Below are 20,281 nucleotides of genomic sequence, written 5' to 3'. Positions count from 1 at the left end.
CCTCCCTTTTGTTGTTCCCCGCAAAGCAGCAGATGAGTGTGTGTGAGAGTGATACGGTGATCCGTGCAGGTAGCTAGCTATGTGCAGTATATTTCAGTGCAGTCAGTAAAATAAAGCACCTAAACTCTTCTGCAAGACGGCCTCTTTGTCCTTTTATATATGCTACCATCACACCAAAGAGCGTGAAGTTTAGGGAGTTAACCCTGGGAGGAAAACAACCTGCCCTGGAGAAGACGAATCTCCCCTGTGTCTCCCAACCACGGTTAGGAGACAGAAGCAGGAAAGGTTAACACTGGCGACCACGAAGGGAGATTTCGTTGTTAAAACAATGGTGAGCATCAAAAATTTAAGGACAATAAAAAGTAAATTTGAGTGACTGTAGTACAACTGTAATAGCGGCGGGGCTAACCTAATAACATTACAACATGGCGGCTGCTTGCCATCCCTCCGATGTGTACGGACAAGAAACCAACTACTCAAACCCGTTCATGTCGCTAACCAAGGTTGAGGACAACAGTCAAGGTAACGTTACGGTGAAAGCTTACGAACGCAAGGCTGAGAGAGAACGCGACCATTATAACCCATTTCTGTGTGATGAAGGCTGTACTAATGCACTTGCTAATGGAGAAGATCTGCTCGCGCCGTTCGACAGCCTCGACCGTTTTTCGTCCACAAATCCTTTCTGCAGAAGCAACAGACAGAGCCACGGCTGCGAGGGGAGACCTGACAGTCACATTTTCACATATCCTGCGCCGGACATGCCATTTAAAGGGCACCATGAAGTCACGAATCCCTTTGCCAGTGCACACATGGGAAATTTTGTTCATAGCACACCAGCTATACCCAAACCTGAAGCCAGTACGTTTCCCATGCCCTATTCTTCTATTAATCCAGATATGACTGTAAAACGTGGACATTTTCCATTGCGCCAGCCCGGTCTCTCATCTCCAACACGTAAGAGCCGCTCTACGTCCCGTCAGCCTCCTCTGTCGGACAGTGATGAGGAATATAACCCCAAAGAGAGAGTCCCCACTCTACGTCCCGGCCAGTATGACGGCAGCACACCATGGAGAGAGTTTCTAAACAGGTTTGAGAGTTGCGCAGAGGCAAATAACTGGTCAGCCAAAACAATGGCCATTCAGCTGAAATTCTGCCTCACTGGAGCTGCAGGCACCATCGTCCACAGAAACCCTCGTTCATCCAAATGGGACTACGGCTGCATGCTGGGGGAACTCGAAACTGCTTAAGGACCTTCTTCAGATCATGCAGCAGCTGTGGCCATAGAGCTGAGGCAAAGAGTGCGTAAGCCAGTTGAGGCGCTTCATGTGTTCAGGGATGACATTTATGGAAAAGTATCTATAGCTTATGGTGACTGGTCTGAGACTGAGCAAGATGCTATAGCGGTTCAAGTTTTCACAAACGGCCTGGGTGATGTAGAGATAGTTCAGAGACTGTTAGAAAACCGTCCAGCTACTCTAGCTAAGGCTTAGGAGATAGCCCACCCGTCATGACACTACCAAGAGAGCTGCTTCCTATGTCACTAGCATCAGGCAGCCAGGGGCCCGCAACCTCACTGAACGCAGGCCCCGGGCCGCTGTTGTCGGAGAAAAATACAAAAATGAGACTGTGATTACCACTACCTCTGCAGTTAATCCATCACCCAATAACTTTGTCCCACGCATTTTTGCATCTGCAAAAACGTTAAAGCCGCGCCGGAACTTTAAAAGGGGTGACATTCGCTGCTATAACTGTAATAGTTGGGGTCACAAACAGAGCCAGTGCTCGTCTCCTCAAAAATTATGTTGGCATTAGTGGAATTGCACTTGCATGGTTTAAATCAATGGTTCCCAACCCTGCTCCTGGAGTACCCCCAACACTGCACATTTTCTTTGTCTCCCTAATCAAAAACACCTGATTCAACTCATCAGCTCATTAACCCATGTGATAATGAGCTGAGGAGTTGAATCAGGGGTGTTTGATTAGGGAGACAAAGAAAATGTGCAGTGTTGGGGGTACTCCAGGAGCAGGGTTGGGAACCACTGGTTTAAATCATACTTTTCTGACCTTTATCAGTTAGTAGCAGTAAATTAAGATGTCTTATCGGTCAGTATGGTGTACCACAAGGCTCAGTACTAGGACAATTGCTGTTCACTTTGTACATGCTACCCTTAGGAGATTTCATTAAGAAGCATGGCATTAGTTTTCACTGTTATGCTGATGATACTCAGATCTATATTTCTTCACGCCCTGAAGAAACTTACCAATCCACAAAATTAACGGAATGCATAGCTGATATAAAAAACTGGATTTCCTTACTTCTGAAAAAATAGAGTTCTCTTATGAGAGGTTCTCTCGTATTGCGTAAGTTGGTTACGCTACGGGTAAAGTCATATTTTCTCGAGATATGAAGGCAAAAAATTATCCTAATTTTTCCATTTATTGTCAACACAGTGCAGCAGGCTACCTTGCATGCTCATTGGCTGCCCTGCGGCAACTGCAGCAGCCTACCACTGAGCCTCGCGCGTGACGTCGCGCCCTCTACACGTAACAGCCCGGCAAAAGGGGCGTGGCTTAACGTATAAAAGTCAGGCTTGGAGGCTGCTCACTGATTTTCATCTCTTCAGCGGAGCTCTACGCATAGCTGGACTCTGAGAGAAGCCGCCACCGTTGAAACCAGCGACCAGCACGCAGAGGAAAGCGCCTGAGGAAGCTGGTCGTCTTCGCCGCCTTCAGCCTTCCGTGCCTGCTACGCCATCCGGCGACGAGTATCCTTAGTGAGCTATTGCTTCCGTGAGTGTTCACCGCCGCAACACTCACTTCTAAAAAGAGCGCGAGGCGTTTTTTCTAAAAATGCCTCACATTTCCTGTGGCTTGTGCCGAGCCCCGTTCAGCGCCGGAGACCGCCATGTGATCTGCGCTCTCTGCCTGGGCCCAGACCAGACAGCCCTTTGGGAGGCTGCGTGCACAGTTAAGCGCTTCCGCTGTCGACCCGAGGGCTTGACTCGAGGCCTTCAATGTGGAAGCTGTCACTCCGCCCCCCTCTGGACCGCGCAAGAAAAAGCGCCGTTCACACAGGCCACCGGAGCCTGAGGTCTCACTGAAACGCTCGCCGGAGCTCATCCCACGAGCATCACTCTCTCCTTCTCCGCCCCTCCCGGACGCGCAGCTGCCGGCTTCAGACCTCACTACCGCCGCCTCAGGGGACGAGGCTGAAGTAATTGACCTAGGTGACAGCTGTTCCATCCTGGCCCTCGTACAGTGAGGATTGGTCGAGTTCTCATCACTCTGCCTCCTCCTCGATCCAGGAATCCGGCAGGACTCGGGCTGGAGTGGACGCAGAAGGAGTCCGCGCCCAACAGACTCGACGGCTGTTTTCTCCATAGCCGCAGCCCCCCGCCCATTTCCAGATCTGCACTATTTCTGCCGGAGCTCCGCACAGAGCTTTAATTGCATTTGCGATTAATTGCATTTGCGATAATATCGCGATATGATGAAATGCGATTTTGTAACCGCAAAAGCTGCGATTACACTGGTCACGTGACAGCAAGGGAAAAGCAGTTTGCAGATCAAGCATCAACTTGGCACACTACGCATAGGTTTGGCATACAGGAAAGAACAGTTTATTTTTTATGTATGTGATAATGTGTTATTTATTCCCTCTCCAACAATTCTGGATCGATTCAGAGAATTCCAGAATCGAGTCCGAGCTTAGTTTTTAAACACAGATGCGTGATGACACTGCGCGTGCTTTAGAAACAACCGTATTCTGCTTGCTTCTCATTTCTCTCTCTCTCTCTCTCTCTCTCTCTCTCTCTCTCTCTCTCTCTCTCTCTCTCTCTCTCTCTCTCTCACACACACACACACACACACGTCACCACTCGAACCTTCCGAAAAATAATCTTTCATAAAGTTCGGGGTTTAAGCGAATTACAAGGACAGTCGCGGGCTTCATTGCACAGGTTTTGTCGCTGTGATGTTACTCTTGCAGTGCGCGGTCTTGGCCACCGGAATTTCCCTTACAAATGCTACACAAAGGCATTATTTATGTCTTTTGGAATGCAGTTGGCTTATATATTAAATCAGCATAACAGTGCACATTTTCTTTGTCTCCCTAATCAAAAACACCTGATTCAACTCATCAGCTCATTAACCCATGTGATAATGAGCTGAGGAGTTGAATCAGGGGTGTTTGATTAGGGAGACAAAGAAAATGTGCAGTGTTGGGGGTACTCCAGGAGCAGGGTTGGGAACCACTGGTTTAAATCATACTTTTCTGACCTTTATCAGTTAGTAGCAGTAAATTAAGATGTCTTATCGGTCAGTATGGTGTACCACAAGGCTCAGTACTAGGACAATTGCTGTTCACTTTGTACATGCTACCCTTAGGAGATTTCATTAAGAAGCATGGCATTAGTTTTCACTGTTATGCTGATGATACTCAGATCTATATTTCTTCACGCCCTGAAGAAACTTACCAATCCACAAAATTAACGGAATGCATAGCTGATATAAAAAACTGGATTTCCTTACTTCTGAAAAAATAGAGTTCTCTTATGAGAGGTTCTCTCGTATTGCGTAAGTTGGTTACGCTACGGGTAAAGTCATATTTTCTCGAGATATGAAGGCAAAAAATTATCCTAATTTTTCCATTTATTGTCAACACAGTGCAGCAGGCTACCTTGCATGCTCATTGGCTGCCCTGCGGCAACTGCAGCAGCCTACCACTGAGCCTCGCGCGTGACGTCGCGCCCTCTACACGTAACAGCCCGGCAAAAGGGGCGTGGCTTAACGTATAAAAGTCAGGCTTGGAGGCTGCTCACTGATTTTCATCTCTTCAGCGGAGCTCTACGCATAGCTGGACTCTGAGAGAAGCCGCCACCGTTGAAACCAGCGACCAGCACGCAGAGGAAAGCGCCTGAGGAAGCTGGTCGTCTTCGCCGCCTTCAGCCTTCCGTGCCTGCTACGCCATCCGGCGACGAGTATCCTTAGTGAGCTATTGCTTCCGTGAGTGTTCACCGCCGCAACACTCACTTCTAAAAAGAGCGCGAGGCGTTTTTTCTAAAAATGCCTCACATTTCCTGTGGCTTGTGCCGAGCCCCGTTCAGCGCCGGAGACCGCCATGTGATCTGCGCTCTCTGCCTGGGCCCAGACCAGACAGCCCTTTGGGAGGCTGCGTGCACAGTTAAGCGCTTCCGCTGTCGACCCGAGGGCTTGACTCGAGGCCTTCAATGTGGAAGCTGTCACTCCGCCCCCCTCTGGACCGCGCAAGAAAAAGCGCCGTTCACACAGGCCACCGGAGCCTGAGGTCTCACTGAAACGCTCGCCGGAGCTCATCCCACGAGCATCACTCTCTCCTTCTCCGCCCCTCCCGGACGCGCAGCTGCCGGCTTCAGACCTCACTACCGCCGCCTCAGGGGACGAGGCTGAAGTAATTGACCTAGGTGACAGCTGTTCCATCCTGGCCCTCGTACAGTGAGGATTGGTCGAGTTCTCATCACTCTGCCTCCTCCTCGATCCAGGAATCCGGCAGGACTCGGGCTGGAGTGGACGCAGAAGGAGTCCGCGCCCAACAGACTCGACGGCTGTTTTCTCCATAGCCGCAGCCCCCCGCCCATTTCCAGATCTGCACTATTTCTGCCGGAGCTCCGCACAGAGCTTTAATTGCATTTGCGATTAATTGCATTTGCGATAATATCGCGATATGATGAAATGCGATTTTGTAACCGCAAAAGCTGCGATTACACTGGTCACGTGACAGCAAGGGAAAAGCAGTTTGCAGATCAAGCATCAACTTGGCACACTACGCATAGGTTTGGCATACAGGAAAGAACAGTTTATTTTTTATGTATGTGATAATGTGTTATTTATTCCCTCTCCAACAATTCTGGATCGATTCAGAGAATTCCAGAATCGAGTCCGAGCTTAGTTTTTAAACACAGATGCGTGATGACACTGCGCGTGCTTTAGAAACAACCGTATTCTGCTTGCTTCTCATTTCTCTCTCTCTCTCTCTCTCTCTCTCTCTCTCTCTCTCTCTCTCTCTCTCTCTCTCTCTCTCTCTCACACACACACACACACACACGTCACCACTCGAACCTTCCGAAAAATAATCTTTCATAAAGTTCGGGGTTTAAGCGAATTACAAGGACAGTCGCGGGCTTCATTGCACAGGTTTTGTCGCTGTGATGTTACTCTTGCAGTGCGCGGTCTTGGCCACCGGAATTTCCCTTACAAATGCTACACAAAGGCATTATTTATGTCTTTTGGAATGCAGTTGGCTTATATATTAAAAATATGAAAATCACTGAGAAAGCTCCTTTCATTTTTAAAATACTTGCGCGTGCTTTGTGAAGAGCGCTCGTGCATGCGGCTGTGAGCGACTCATTGGTTGAATGTACTTGCATCTCAAAATGCTTTTGATGCGAAATTAATGTAAACACGGTCAGTTATATCTTAATCCAACAGGACAAACCACATTTACAATTTCAAAAGAGATATGTGCATTAGTGTGAATGCAGCTTATCGTATAGGGGGAAAATCACTCCAGCTCTTGAATGGGAAACGTTCAGAGAGCCTACTTTAAAATACTGAAAGCACTCTTTGTTTATTGCTTGTAATGTTTTTTTTTTGTTCCTCTTTATTTACTAGCTTTTATATTTTGAAGCTATATTAGTTTATAGCCTATTTAAAATTCTTAACATGTAATTTGTTTAATTAAATGTGTTCGCATTCGCAATATTGGTTAAAAAAATCGCAATTAGATTATTTTCAATAATCGTTCAGCCCTAGTACAAAGCTATTCCCCCAGGTAAGGAGGCGGTCGCAGCGCACCTTTGCCCGCCCTCTGCGAGATGGCGCTCAAAGTCTGCCCTCCCGTCCAAAGCCTGCAGGACCACCTCAGCTCTTTTCGGCCGCACGTTTACAGCCGCCGGACAGGCCGCGTCCGCCCTGCACTCGATGGTTGTGCTTCAGATCCTTCAAGCCGATCTCCTCCGCGAATGGGACGAGAGAAGCAAGGATCCAGCCGCCATCACGGATTTAAGGACCGCAACGGATCTTTCCCTTCGTGCTACAAAATCCGTGGCGCAGGCAATCGGGAGATGCATGGCTTCGCTCACGGTCACAGAGAGGCACCTCTGGTTGACGCTCGCTGACATGAGGGAATCCGAGCGCTCTGCGTTTCTCGACTTCTTTTCCGAAGTGCAGAAGACCTCGCAGGCCATGAACCTCTTCCTGCCTCGACGCTCTAGCTCTGCTGCAGGCCGCCCACATGACCAGCCGCCTGCGCGAAGCTCTAACCAGCGTCCAGCTCAGCCCCAACCTTCGCAGCGACGACAGGGCGCCCGCCCTAGATCGCGCTCATCCAGCTGCCACAGGCCGCCTCCCCGCGGGGACCTCGGCCTAAGATTGCGCTGAAGCCCGAGCACGCAAAGTCCTCCTAGCGACAGCAGAGAGGAAAAGACAGCTGGGTCTCACAACGGCCGGACCACCGTCAAAGTGTCTCGCCCTGTCAGTCAACTCAGAGAAGGCTACTGCAGCAGTGTATTTGGCAGCCAACGAGCCGGTAACACAACCCGCTCGACTGCACACAACCGCCGTTTTTATGGGGACCCAGAGAAATCTCGAAAAGAGTATAATGTCTGGTTATCCGGCTCATGCCGTTGGTGTTTTAAGTGTAGAAAATGTGCCCACACCTCAGTGTTCACCTCTACACACAAGCACGATACCCCCCGTGTCTCACACACTCACAGAGCCCACTCTCATAAAGCTGGCAAATGCCGCTTGAAGGCTAGATGTAGAAAATGTGCCCACAACTCTGTGCTCACACTTACTCGTTGCCCGCTCTGTTACACGGCCACAACAGCCTCACATCGGTCAAGTTATGAACGTAAGCAACGTGCCCGCTCACGATGGCTCACGCTTACTAACAAACACTTCGGCCCAGGTTGGTGTCAGCAAGCCTCCGGTTCAGTTTCCCGAGCCCACGAAGTGCAGCGATCGGAACACGGAGTCAATTCTGCCCCTAGCTGTACATGTAAAAGCATGGGAGGCTATTCCAGAGGTATCAGAATGGGTGCTGAGCACAATAAGGCAGGGCTATTAACTACAGTTCGCCTCGCTGTCCCCCTCGCTTTTGAGCACGGACCGAGACGAAAGTGAAAGCGCGCAGAAATAGCCAAACTGCTGTGCAAAGGGGCCATAGAACCAGTACCTCCTTCTCTGAGCGAGTCAGGCTTTTACAGACGCTATTTTCTCGTACCCAAGAAAGACGGAGCTCTAAGACCTATCTTAGATCTGAGATATTTGAACAAAGCTCTTATGAGAAGACCGTTCAAAATGTTCACAACCAGACAAATTCTCGTGCAAATATGCCCGAGGGACTGGTTTATCTCTCTCGATCTGAAAGACACATACTTCCAGATTCCGATAAAACCCCATCACAGACCATTCTTTAGATTCGCCTTCGACGGTCAGGTATATCAATACACCGCCCTCCTGTTCGGCCTGTCTTTAGCATCCCGTATATTTACGAAGTGCATGGACGCGGCTCTCGCCCCCTTGAGAAATCAGGGCATGCGAATTCTGAACTATTTGGACGATTGGCTGATTTTAGCACAGTCAGAGATAGTACTCTTATCTCACAGAACGGTGCTTCTCAGTCATCTGGAAAGCCTGGGTCTGACGGTCAACTGGACCAAGAGCTCATTACTGCCCAGTCAGTCAGTTTCCTTTCTAGGGATAGAACTGGAATCTGTGGCTATGACGGCTCGTTTATCGACACGGCGTGCGTGAAGGGCAGCATCACTTCTCTGAAAACATTTCAGAGGATGCTGGGCTGTATGGCATCAGCTGCAGCAGTGCTTCAGCTGGGCCAGCTGCTCATGCGCCCGCTACAACGCTGGTTGAACGCCCGAGTGCCTCTCCAGGCTTGGATTCTCGGCCACAGACAAATCAGAGTGACTCAGAGCTGCGTTTCAGCTCTGCAGCCCTGGTTGGCGGCCGACTGGTACGAGCGGGGGGTGACAATGGGAGCTGTCTCATACAGCTCCCATTGGACGCCTCCAACTTAGGTTGGGGCGCTCTCCTCGAGGGCAGACTGGTCTTTCGCCTGTGGTCAGACCGAGAGAAATGCCTTCACATAAACTGTCTGGAGAGGATAGCGGTCGAGAACGCGATCAAGCGCTTTCTCCAGTTCATACGGGACCACCACGTGCTACTCGGTTCAGACAACATGTCTGTGGTGTATGTAAAACCGTCAGGGCGGTGTCAGACCGAGGAGTCTCTGCGATCTGACAGAACGCCTTCTCGTATGGTCTCAGCACATCCTCCGCTCGCTGAGAGCTGCGCATGTGCCAGGCCACCTGAACGACGGCCCAGACAGACTGTCCAGGGACAACGTTCCCCCAGGGGAATGGTCCCTGCACCCCCAGACAGTCCAGTTGCTATGGCGTCTGTTTGGCAAAGCGGAAGTCGACCTTTTTGCATCAAAACGAGGGTTTGATTTTGGGATTATGAATACGATCACACAGTCTAGAGCTCCCTCTGCGAGACTGCTCTACGCGTCTAAATGGTCTGTGTTCTCCAAATGGTGTGCCGACAGAAATCTAGACCCACGAACGTGTGGGGTCCCATGGTTACTTAGCTTCCTTCAAGAGCTGTTGGATAAGGGCAGGTCCCCATCCACGCTTAAAGTATATGTGGCGGCCGTTGGAGCGTTTGCTGAGTTGATGCGCGGTCGGTCAATAGGAAGGAACAAGCTTGTCATCCACTTCCTTAAAGGAGCCAGGAGGATGAATCCCCTGCGACCGCCTTCGGTTCCCATGTGGGATCTTTCCTTGGTCCTAGAGGCCCTGAAAGCATTCCCCTTTGAACCGCTAGACTCCGTGGACCTAAAGTACCTCTCGCTCAAAACCGTTTTTCTGACAGCTCTGTCATCAGTTAAATGTGTGGGGGATTTACACAAACACTGTCTGTTAGCGCTGTTTTTCCTGAGTTTGGACCGAATGACTCTAAAGTCATCCTCAAACCAAGGCATGGCTATGTCCCTAAGGTGATGGGCACTCCCTTCAGAGCGCAGGTCATTTCTCTATCGGCTCTGCCAGCATCTGATAGTGAGAGCGATGTTAATCTCCTCTGCCCTGTCAGGGCGCTGAGGGCTTACATTACGCGCTCCGCCCCTTTGAGGCGCTCGGAGCAGCTCTTTGTTTCGTTTGGTGGACGCACCAAGGGTCTGGCCACCTCGAAACAGAGCCTGTCCAGATGGATAGTGGAAGCTATTGCATCTGCTTATGTGTCTAAAGGTCTGCAATGCCCGTTGGGCGTCAGGGCTCATTCCACTAGAGGCGTGGCTTCGTCGTGGGCTTGGTCCAGCGGGATTTCCATTCACGACATTTGTGAGGCGGCAGGCTGGGCCTCCTCGTCCACATTCGTTAGGTTTTTTAACCTGGAAGTTCCCGCCCTGCAGGCTAGACTTCTGTCAGTATGAGCGGTGTGTATGTTCTGCCCAGATCTGATTGTGCGCAGACTTTGCACGCAGACACGTGACCTCAGCTCTCCTGGTTGAGCTGCACTGTATGATGAAGGTTTATATAGACCGGCAACGCCGCTCTGTATGCCCTATAAGTGCTTATGAACATGTGCTGGTCTGCGTTGCTGGCCGCCTGATTCCCACTTATCTATGTTCCCTGGGATTCCCTGGGACTCAAGAAAGTGGATGCTTGGCGCGCACGGCGTTGACAATGGGTTCCCGTAGCGTAAGCAACTTACGCAATACGAGAGAACCTCTCGTAAGAGAACGTACTCGGTTACGCACGTAACCTTGGTTCTCTCTAGAAGAGGGAACGAGTATTGCGTAATCTGACCGTGCTGGCGCCACAAGCTATTTTCGCTTCAGTCGATGAAAACCAGTGAGCAGCCTCCAAGCCTGACTTTTATACGCTAAACCACGCCCCTTTTGGCACGCTGTGACGCTGTGTAGAGGGCGCGACGTCACGCGCTAGGCTCAGTGGTAGGCTGCTGCAGTTGCCGCAGGGCAGCCAATGAGCAAGCAAGAGAGCCTGCTCTAGGTCTGCTAGCTGCTGCACTGCGTTGACAATAAATGGAAAAATTAGGATCATTTTTTAGCTTCATATCTCGAGAAAAGATGACTTTACCCGTAGCGTAAGCAACTTACGCAATACTCGTTCTCTCTCCTAGAGAGAACCAAGGTTACGGACGTAACCGAGTACGATTCTAATTATTGGACAAAAAAACTTCCTCACGTAATAACCTAGAATACTGTCTAACACTTGATGGCTGCTCTGTTAAGTCTTCGTTGCCGGTTAGGAGCCCAGGTGCTCTTTGATACCAACCTTCCATTTGAAATGTCTAGTGTCTAGTATCTGTAAAACTGCATTTATTCATCTTAAGAGTATATCTAAATTACGTCATATGCTCTCAATGAAAAATGCAGAACAATTGGTTCATGCGTTCATGACAAGGCTAGATTATCGCAATGCTCTACTGGGTGGTTGCCCTGCACATTTAATACATAAACTAAAGTTGGTCCAAAATGCAGTTCTTACCAGAACCAGGAAGTATGGCCATATTAGCCCGGTTCTGTCAACACTGCATTGCCTCCCTATTAAACATTGTATACATTTTAAAATATTGCTGATTACTTACAAAGCACTAAATGGTTTAGCTCCCCTATACTTGAGCGAGCTCCTAACGCATTATAGTCCTCCACGTCTATTGCGATCTCAAAATTCTGGCCAGTTGATAATAATTATAATATCTAAATCGACTGCTGGCAGTAGATCCTTTTCCAATTTAGCACCAAAACTTTGGAACAATCTTCCTAACATGGTCGGGGAAGCAGGCACAGTCTGTCAGTTCAAATCTAGACTAAAAACACATATTTTTGGCTTAGAATACGCATAACACATTATAGACTTCTATAATTCAATGTTAGGCTGCATAGTTTAGATCAGCCGAAACCGGGAACACTTCCCATAAATCCTGATGTACTTTGTACATCATAAGAAGGATGGCGTCTATGCTAATATTAGTCTCTCTGTTTATCCAGAGATTTACCGCAAACCATCCTTGAAGTGCCAGCCTCATCAACACTGTGAAGGCCTCATTGACACCTCAACAAACTCGTCTCCATTCCGGCGTGATGACTCTGACCCCCAACCAGATGGAACTGGATAAATATTGTGAAAGTTCTGATCCCATCTGACTTCTGACCTATGATGCTGCCTAAATCATAATCATACACTGTTCGTTTATTGGCCAAAGGAGGACTTGCCCCCTGTCTTAGCCTGGGTTCTCCCAAGGTTTTTTTTCTCCATTCTGTCACCTGATGGAGTTTTGGTTCCTTGCCACTGTCACCTTTTTCTCCTTTCTTCGCCTTTGTCGCCATTGGCTTTTGGCTTGCTTAGTTGGGTACATTTAATTTTGTATTTAACTATACTATTACAACATTATTTTCCTGTTATCTCTGTAAAGCTGCTTTGAAACAATCTGTATTGTAAAAAGCGCTATATAAATAAAGATGACTTGACATGACTGTAAGTTTCAGCAGAAATGCATAAATATGCTTCATATCTGAAGGCTTGTGATATCCAGGGCACAGCTCCTTTTAGTAATGTACTGCCATTCGAATTGCACGTGCTTCTTTTCGTGGATTACAATCACTCCACGGGGGTTCATGATTGCTGCCTTTTCAAAGTGCTGATTTTCTTTTCTATTCTTTTCTTTTCTTGATTCCCCTTCATTACCGTGTTCTCTCTATCTCTAGGGCTAGTATTGTTCAGAGGAAGATCATCTCATTCCAGGATGAGGGCTCGCTCACGAAGCGGATGTGTGAGAAAGGTGAGATATTCATTACCCTCAGATAGATGGTTTAGCATATTACAGGCAGTTATTCTATTAGCTGGTTTTTTTTCACAGTGTATAGTACTTTTCCTATGTTCTCTCTTCTCCCCAGGTTTGTCTCCTCATATAGCTGTTAAATAGCATGGGCAACATTCTATCGGAGCTTTGGTTATATTGCAGGCCTGATTGTTACAGGGGATTATATTTCAGCATAATTATTCCAACTGTAAACAAACAGTACAATTCTCACAAATGCCTTCAACCAACATCCATCCATTGCAGGATAGAGACTGTGTGCAGTGTGCCGTTAAAAAACTTCTTGCAGCCAGACCAATAGTTGTCAGTATAAAGTCAAAAGCCTCTGGTACTGGGATGAAAAAAAAAGCAGCTAAAAGTTAAAGTTAAAAGCATCTCATACTGGAGACCAGTGTCCAAAACAAAACATAGCAATAGGGACATCTTGCATTTTTCAATTACTTCATTATTTCACATTCTTGATAGTGTACGAAGCCTATCTAGTGACACAACAAAAGTTTGTGTGATTAAGCCTGTTGTGCAGTTTAGATATACATAATTATAATTTTGTAGATATAATAATTTTAAAGATCAAATAAATAATAGATACATTATCAGTTATTTATTATTTATAATAAATAAATAATACATTTTAGATGCTGTACATTTGGATATAAATAACAATCCAGCCATTCTCTCTTGTCCTTTAGAACCGCTGTATGGAGAAGCCACAGACAAACCTCTGCTGGACTGCTGTGCCTGTGGAACTGCCAAATACAGAGTCACCTTTTACGGGAACTGGTCAGAGAAATTGCACCCAAAAGACTACCCAAGTAAGACACTATGTCCTCAATGACATGTGAGGTGTGTAATTTTTTCAATGTTAAAAAATCTTCTCCTATCCCAGTTTAGAGTGCAGAGACAACAAGTTAGCCATTTGAATTGTTATGCAATACTCAGGGACAAATTATACCTTTCATCATGCAACCTACATGAGGTTTTCTGTTACTTTTTTTTAATAAAATGTCTAGATTTTTTTTCCATGGTGGACGGTACTCACAGTACTTACATTGAAGGAGGGAGGGAATCAAGCCATCTCAAGGGAGTATAAAATCATAGAGCATTTTTTGTGAAGAACACCCAGTGGTATTGGACATGACTATAGGAAATTATAGTATGACATTATACATTTTATTTAAAGAGTTATTTCACATCATTCCATGTTTTATGTGTGAAATACAAAGTTCTTTCATGAAACTCTAGATGACGCGGGCTAATAGGTCCTTAACTCAACATCCTTGCAATAACATCATTATCAATAGGGCACAGCTGATTGGTTCATGCTGTATCAGTGGCCAATGTGCTCGCGCGCTCAACCTTCAAATACTTTGTTAGCATTTCCCTTAGCAGTGATGATGATGATACATTTAATTATATTGCGCTTTTCTCAAACCCAAAGCGCTTCACAGAGAATAAAGTAGACACAATACAATAAAAAATATAGCTGCGAGCAGCAATTATCTAGAGGTTCAAGCATTTTAAGGCCTTTAAGCACAAGCATAAAATTGTATTTATTTTCCTAGCCTGTAACCACCAAAATCATTGATGGAAAAGACCCTTTACAGCCAATACAGGCAATTTAAAAAGGAAAATATGGTTTTAAAGCTTTTTAACAGTTATAGCCCCACCTATGGGCCGATCCCCATAAAAGTTTGCACACTTGTTTAGAATCATATGTTGCATGTTCTCACCTATTTTCGTGAAGTTTCGAGTTTTCATTTAAGAATGACAAGCTTTTGGATGGACGCAAGGGTTTTATTGAGGTTGAGCCTAGTGTTGGGTCCGAGTCCACCTTTGTCGAGTCCGAGTCAAGTCCAAGTCCTTAACAATGGAGTCCGAGTCCAAGTCCGAGTCCAAAGAGGGCCGAGTCGGACTTGAGTCCGAGTCCTTAACATCCGAGTCGAGTCCAGCGGAGTCCACAAAGATTTAAATGATTTGAAATTGACCTTTCACAAAGACCCGCCCCTCTTAGTTACTGTTGCTACGTCCGACAAGCCGTTCCGCTCTCACTCCAAATGTTCTCACACAGTGAAAAATATATTGTGGAGCAAAGAGGACACTGAATATGCGCCAACATACAAGACAGAGCAGCCTACTTTTGGGATGAAATAAAGTCTCATCTTTTACATTTTATAGTTATTATGAAATTCAAACAATAAATGCTGTTTTGTGGTGCTTTAATGTGTTGGCCTCAGTTCAAGCAGCACATGAACTGATAATCTCCTCTAGTTATAGCACAAATTAAACATGGATGAAAATCAGAACTGCAAAAAGATATCAATACACACCATTTTTCAAGTTCAAGTCCACTGACTTTAATCTACTAACTGATTTAGTTTGTTTGTCGGACAAAAATGGCGGTATCTGCATTATGATTGGTCAGATCGCCTGTCTATCAAATTCCGGCGAAAGGTCTCAACACTGAGCTCTTAAATTAATATTTTAAACCTTACAACGTGATTGCAATGTATAGTCAAAGTCATACATTTACCTATTGTACATCTTCCAGAATCTGCAAGGTAATGCTCAAGAATGCAACACAATGCATTAAGAGCCAGGGGTAAACTTTTGAGCAAATGGTGATGTTTAAAGTTTTCTTATTTTGTTTTACATGCTAATATATTTTTTAGCCTCTGAAGGGCAGGACTAAATTAATACAATTTTTCAACAAAATAAGAACAATTTACATCCAGTTTCATCCTTAATGGACTTCTTGAGGATCACTAAGTGTTTGCAGGGTTTGTGATAGTTGTGTTTGAGTCCCTCAGTTGTCACCAGTGCGAAAAGATGGGTCTCACAATCATAGTCACTGCTAGTAAGGAGTCAAATATGCAGAATATGCTGGAAAAGTAAAGAATGTGCAGGAGCTGGAGGATTTTTCCTCATGAGCAACCATTACAAAAAAACAAAAAAAAAACAGTTTTTTTAAAATATGCGAATTTGAATAAACCGAAAAAAACACTGTTATTTTACAGGTATTTCCTGCATTATTATGATCAAATACCTTCATTATAAAAAATCGTAAAAAAAAGGGTCAAATGACTGGCTGCTACGGCTGCCAAACAAAAACCATAAAGTTAAAGTAAAATATTCTAATTTAAATAAAGTGTAAAAAACTTTAAAATAAATTTGATGTCACCATGATTGGGATCAGTGTCTGCTTTAGTTGGGGTCATGACCCTTGAGATTTAACTTATGCTTTTCTCTGGCTGCTTTAACTGTGTATTTGATACACGTTTGTCATAAATGCTGGAGAAAATATCAGATGATCTCAATCATTAATTGATCATGTTATAGTCATCATATGATGATCTGATTCACTGATATGACAGTGAAAACTTTTATATGATATATTTGATTACAGAGTATGTAGGTGGAATTTAGCTTTATACAAGGTCTTTAATTAATGTCATAATTTTTCACATGACCCTTGAATATTGTGGTATCAGTATTATAACAACCTGCAAAAAAAAAAAAAAAAAAAAAATATATATATATATATATATATATATATATATATATATATATATATATATATATTACACAAAAAAGTTTTGTCGTTTTTTTAGATGTATAGAGACATCAAGAATCAACATATGAATCTCAACAATGGTGACAACCAAAATAGTTTTTTTCTCATTGTCACCATTGTTGTGATTCATACGCTGATGCTTGATGTCTGAGTGAGTCGATATGATCCTGTCAAATATTTTCTGTATAATGACTGAGTCATAAAATCTGAGTATCACAGCACTGGAGAATGTTTTATAGAAGCTTTGTCATGCAAAATGAATAACTAATATTTAATGACATAATCAGATATTATACTTCAGATGGTATCAATGGAGCCGGACTCTACATGATGACTATTCTCACTACAAAGTGACCAACATTATCTGATTTGAGTTTCTCTTAGACTCTTACCATAACAAATATGCATCGGAGACACACAGTTAATGCAGGCAGAGAAACATTACGTTCAACACTTAAAGTTCAAGAGCCCAACTAAAGCAAAAACTTTATTCTTTTCAATAAAGCTTCAACTTCTAAACCTCTGTTAATTCTCAATAATAATGTTAGTATGAAAGAAATAAAGTCTGGATTGTAATAAGCGAAGATGCTTAGATCCTGAGAGATCTGGTAGTGTTTAATGTCCTGTTGGGGTTTAAAGTGTTTCTGTATGGTGTGTTTCGTGTGTCACCATTGTGTTGAAGAGTAGAGCCTGAGCTTCAGTCCAGGATGAGCAAATAAACACTGATGAAATGCTGCATGTTTCTTTATTTAACTGACAGTAACTGTGTAGTTGCTGATGTAGTGATGTAGATAGTCAAAGCAAATCATGCATGTAATTAACTGCATGTTTTTCAGTAAATAAATCAGAAAATAAATGTGAAATAACTGTGTTTTAACTGTGTGTTTCTGTTAAAAAAGATTAATGAAGATTTCTTTAAAAGTATTTTGCACTTATTTAAATTAAGACATTTTACATTAATTTTATGGTTTTTGTATGGCAGCCGTTGCTGACAGTCATTTGACTTTTTTTTATGGGATTTTTTACAATGAAGGTGTTTGATCGTAATAATTCAGGAAATAGTTGTAAAATAACAGTGTTTTTCTGTAAAAAGTTTTTTGCATTTCATTTAAATGACGATATTTTACTTTATTTTTACGGTTTTTGTTCGGCAGCCGCAGCTGCCAGTCATTGACCGTTTTTTTACGATTTTTTTTTACAGTGTGGACACTGCACAACAATGACTGGTCCCTTCGCAAGCACCCTTGCATTATGACGGTACATTGTGCAGTAGCGAGCATCACTAGTGGTTTAAATCTCTTGGCTCAATCTATTTTATGCTCACAATATGTCTATATGATTGTTGTTCATTTTGCAACAAACATAAGTTAAGATGTTTAATATGCAATATTTTCCTTATTATTTTCTCTTAACACCTGTCCTCTCTTCTTGTCTCTTGTGGTTGGTGTGGATAACCTTGAGAGTGTCTCTTTGGGAGTAAATTAAGCCTGGGGATTAGAATCGCTCTCCACTTGAGCTTCTGCAGCTCAGATCAATACTCTGATTAGAATGTACTTAGGGAGCTAGATGAATCTGATAAAGAATGTGTGGTGCCCTAATTTATGGGCTTAGGGAACAGTGAAAGACATACTGGCAAACAGACACACACTTGTACAGTAGATAACACACAGTAGATTTGCGATTGTCACACGTGCGGAAAACATTCCCATGTGCTGGTACAATTCCTAAAGCATTTGTGTAAAAGAAAACACACAAGCATGCTGCTGTGGACATCTAGAAAATATGTGTCACGACGCACACACAGGGAAACAGTAGATCCAGTAGCAGTATATTTATTGGGTAATCCGTACACGTAATCCAGTCCAGGCAAGGGTCAAACACCGTATAAGCAATCCAAGAACAAAACAACAAAAACGAGAAACGAGCAGAAACAAACCTCAGAAGCGTGGGGACATAAAACAACGACTCCGTGACATGGACTGAAACAGACAGGGTATTTATACACAGAACTAAACAATGTAATGGAAAACAGCTGCGTGCAATGATGAGTGATGAGAACAGACAAAGGATCGTGGGAAATGCAGTTCCAGAATGAATGGTGACAGTAAGGGAAAGAGACCTCTAGTGGACACCCGGGGAAAACACAAACCAACACTGTGACATAACCCCCCCTCTACGGAGCGGCTACCAGACGCTCCAAGACCCACAAAAAAGAAACAAAACAAGAGTCCAGGAGGGAGGTGGAACGGTGGAGGATCAGGGGGAGGGATGGGGGGCCAGGTCCATGGAAGGAAACAGAGACAGCGGGTGATGGTTTAGCCGGCGGCCAGGGCGAAGCAGACAGTCCATCGGGCGGCCAGGGCGAAGCAGACAGTCCATCGGGCGGCCAGGGCGAAGCAGACGGCCCATCGGGCGGCCAGGGCGGTGAAGACCCTTCGGGCGGCCAGGGCGGTGAAGACCCCTCGGGCGGCCAGGGCGGTGAAGACCCCTCGGGCGGCCAGGGCGGTGAAGACCCCTCGGGCGGCCAGGGCGGTGAAGACCCCTCGGGCGGCCAGGGCGGTGAAGACCCCTCGGGCGGCCAGGGCGGTGAAGACCCCTCGGGCGGCCAGGGCGGTGCAGACCCCTCGGGCGGCCAGGGCGGTGAATACCCCACGGGCGGCCAGGGCGGTGAAGACCCCTCGGGCGGACAGGGCGGTGCAGACCCCTCGGGCGGCCAGGGCGGTGCAGACCCCTCGGGCGGCCAGGGCGGAGCAGACCCCTCGGGCGGCCATGGCAGAGGCTCTGGAACAGACACTGGCACTGGCTCAGGAATAGCAGACACCGGCTCTGGAACAGCAGACACTGGCTCTGGAACAGACGGCACCGGCTCTGGCTCTAAAACAGCCACTGGCTCCAGCTCTGGAACAGACACTGGCACTGGCACTGGCTCAGGAACAGGCATTAGCTCAGGAACAGACACCGGCTCAGGAACAGACACCAAAACTGTAACAGCCACAAGAACAGACACAGACACAGAAACAAACACTGGCTCTGGCGCTGAAACAGACATTGGCTCCAGCTCTGGAACAGGCACTGGCTCTGCCTCCGGCTCTGGAACAGGCACTGGCTCTGCCTCCGGCTCTGGAACAGGCACTGGCTCTGCCTCCGGCTCTGGAACAGGCACTGGCTCTGCCTCCGGCTCTGGAACAGGCACTGGCTCTGCCTCCGGCTCTGGAACAGGCACTGGCTCTGCCTCCGGCTCTGGAACAGGCACTGGCTCTGCCTCCGGCTCTGGAACAGGCATTGGCTCTGCCTCCGGCTCTGGAACAGGCATTGGCTCTGCCTCCGGCTCTGGAACAGGCATTGGTTCTGCCTCCGGCTCTGGGACAGGAGACACTGTCTCCGGCTCTGGGATAGTAGACACGGGCATGTCCAGGATCCGAGCCAGACGCTCCAGATAGTCCAGGTCCATGAAGGCAGACGGAACGTGAACAGTCTCTCGCTGGGCAGACGTGACGTGAACAGTCTCTCGCTGGGCAGACGTGACCTGAACAGTCTCTCGCTGGGCAGACGTGACGTGAACAGTCTCTCGCTGGGCAGACGTGACGTGAACAGTCTCTCGCTGGGCAGACGTGACGTGAACAGTCTCTCGCTGGGCAGACGTGACTTGAACAGTCTCTCGCTGGGCAGACGTGACGTGAACAGTCTCTCGCTGGGCAGACGCGACGTGAACAGTCTCTGACTGGGCAAACGGGACGTGAACAGTCTCTGACTGGGCAAATGGGACGTGAACCATCTCCGAATCAGCCTCCAGAAAAGCGGCGGGCTGCTGGG

General features: G+C 46.4%; 1 protein-coding gene across 1 annotated transcript in view; it reads left to right on the top strand.

The window, feature by feature from the left end:
* The window catches only part of spon1a (spondin 1a), a 509,033-nt gene that overhangs the window by 138,176 nt on the left and 350,576 nt on the right, over positions 1-20,281 (top strand). Inside the window, exons 4-5 of the mRNA XM_077248223.1 lie at positions 12,785-12,858; positions 13,587-13,709. Of these exons, the coding sequence (XP_077104338.1) occupies positions 12,785-12,858; positions 13,587-13,709 (197 nt within the window). The remainder of the gene's footprint in view (positions 1-12,784; positions 12,859-13,586; positions 13,710-20,281) is intronic.

The sequence above is a fragment of the Siphateles boraxobius genome, unplaced genomic scaffold (assembly GCF_051911475.1).
Source record: "Siphateles boraxobius isolate OS27281-9 unplaced genomic scaffold, OSU_SipBor_1 30, whole genome shotgun sequence".
Taxonomy (NCBI): Eukaryota; Metazoa; Chordata; class Actinopteri; order Cypriniformes; family Leuciscidae; genus Siphateles; species Siphateles boraxobius.
This window is presented reverse-complemented; position numbering and strand designations above follow the sequence as displayed.